This window comes from Myotis brandtii, unplaced genomic scaffold, assembly GCF_000412655.1.
Source record: "Myotis brandtii unplaced genomic scaffold, ASM41265v1 scaffold38465, whole genome shotgun sequence".
NCBI lineage: Eukaryota > Metazoa > Chordata > Mammalia > Chiroptera > Vespertilionidae > Myotis > Myotis brandtii.
In genome coordinates this window covers 96-858 of record NW_005364769.1, presented here as the reverse complement: position 1 = coordinate 858, position 763 = coordinate 96, and the positions used below count along the sequence as shown (strand labels likewise).

At 56.6% G+C, this 763-nt stretch overlaps 1 protein-coding gene across 1 annotated transcript; it reads left to right on the top strand.

Moving 5' to 3' along the window:
• Window positions 1-8: 8 nt before the first annotated feature.
• Window positions 9-472, top strand: LOC102248050 (proline-rich protein 23C-like; the record flags this gene model as incomplete). Its single annotated transcript, XM_005872628.1, has 2 exons — window positions 9-72; window positions 135-472. Coding segments are annotated over 2 exons (402 nt in total), but the record flags the coding sequence as incomplete, so codon positions are not given.
• Window positions 473-763: the final 291 nt, after the last annotated feature.

The window sequence follows — 763 nt, the reverse complement described above, 5'->3', positions numbered from 1 at the left end:
AGCCCACCTGGGTCCTGCAGCAACTGTCTCTGGGAGGGCACACCCTCGTGCTGGTCCCTGAGGCGCTCTTGGGCTGGGGAGCTGGGGCGCACCCACCTGTTGTCAGCCTGGAACCCGACGCTCTCCTGGATGAGGCTTCGCCATCCAGCAGGGATTCTTCTGCGCATTTGCCCCACAGATCGCAGTCCCAGAAGAGGCCCACCACCAGGACGAGGACGAGGCCCCGGGGTTCCTGAATCCCTGGATGGTCCCTGCAGCCAGCTGGGTCGCTGGAACGGGGTTAGGCACCCACCCGCGGGGCCCCATCAGACAGCCATGGCCTTGGGCCCCCAAGCCTAGTCCAGAGAGACGCCAGGCTGGGCCCTGCTTCAACCTGAACTTCAACCTGTGGGAGCGCTTCCCCAGCTCACCGCTCCAAGCTCTACCTCCGGGGCCTGCTCCCAAGGCCCGGAAACGCCTGTTCCAGGGATGAACTGCTGCAATCCCGCCCCACAGGGCTGAGGACCAGGAGAAGGGATTCTGATAGCGCTTGTGTGTATATTGCACATCCTATAAGAATGGATAAAGGCAGATACTCTTGATGCAGGCTGCTTTGCAGAATTTTCTATCAATGGGAGACTAAAACATTTGGAAGAAAGATCACAAAGCAGCAGAGAAATGCTGCTTCAAACACAGGATACTTGACTTGGGGTGGTGAGCACACAATGCTATATACAGATGATGTATTATATAAAATTGGGCACTTGAAACGTATGTAATTTAT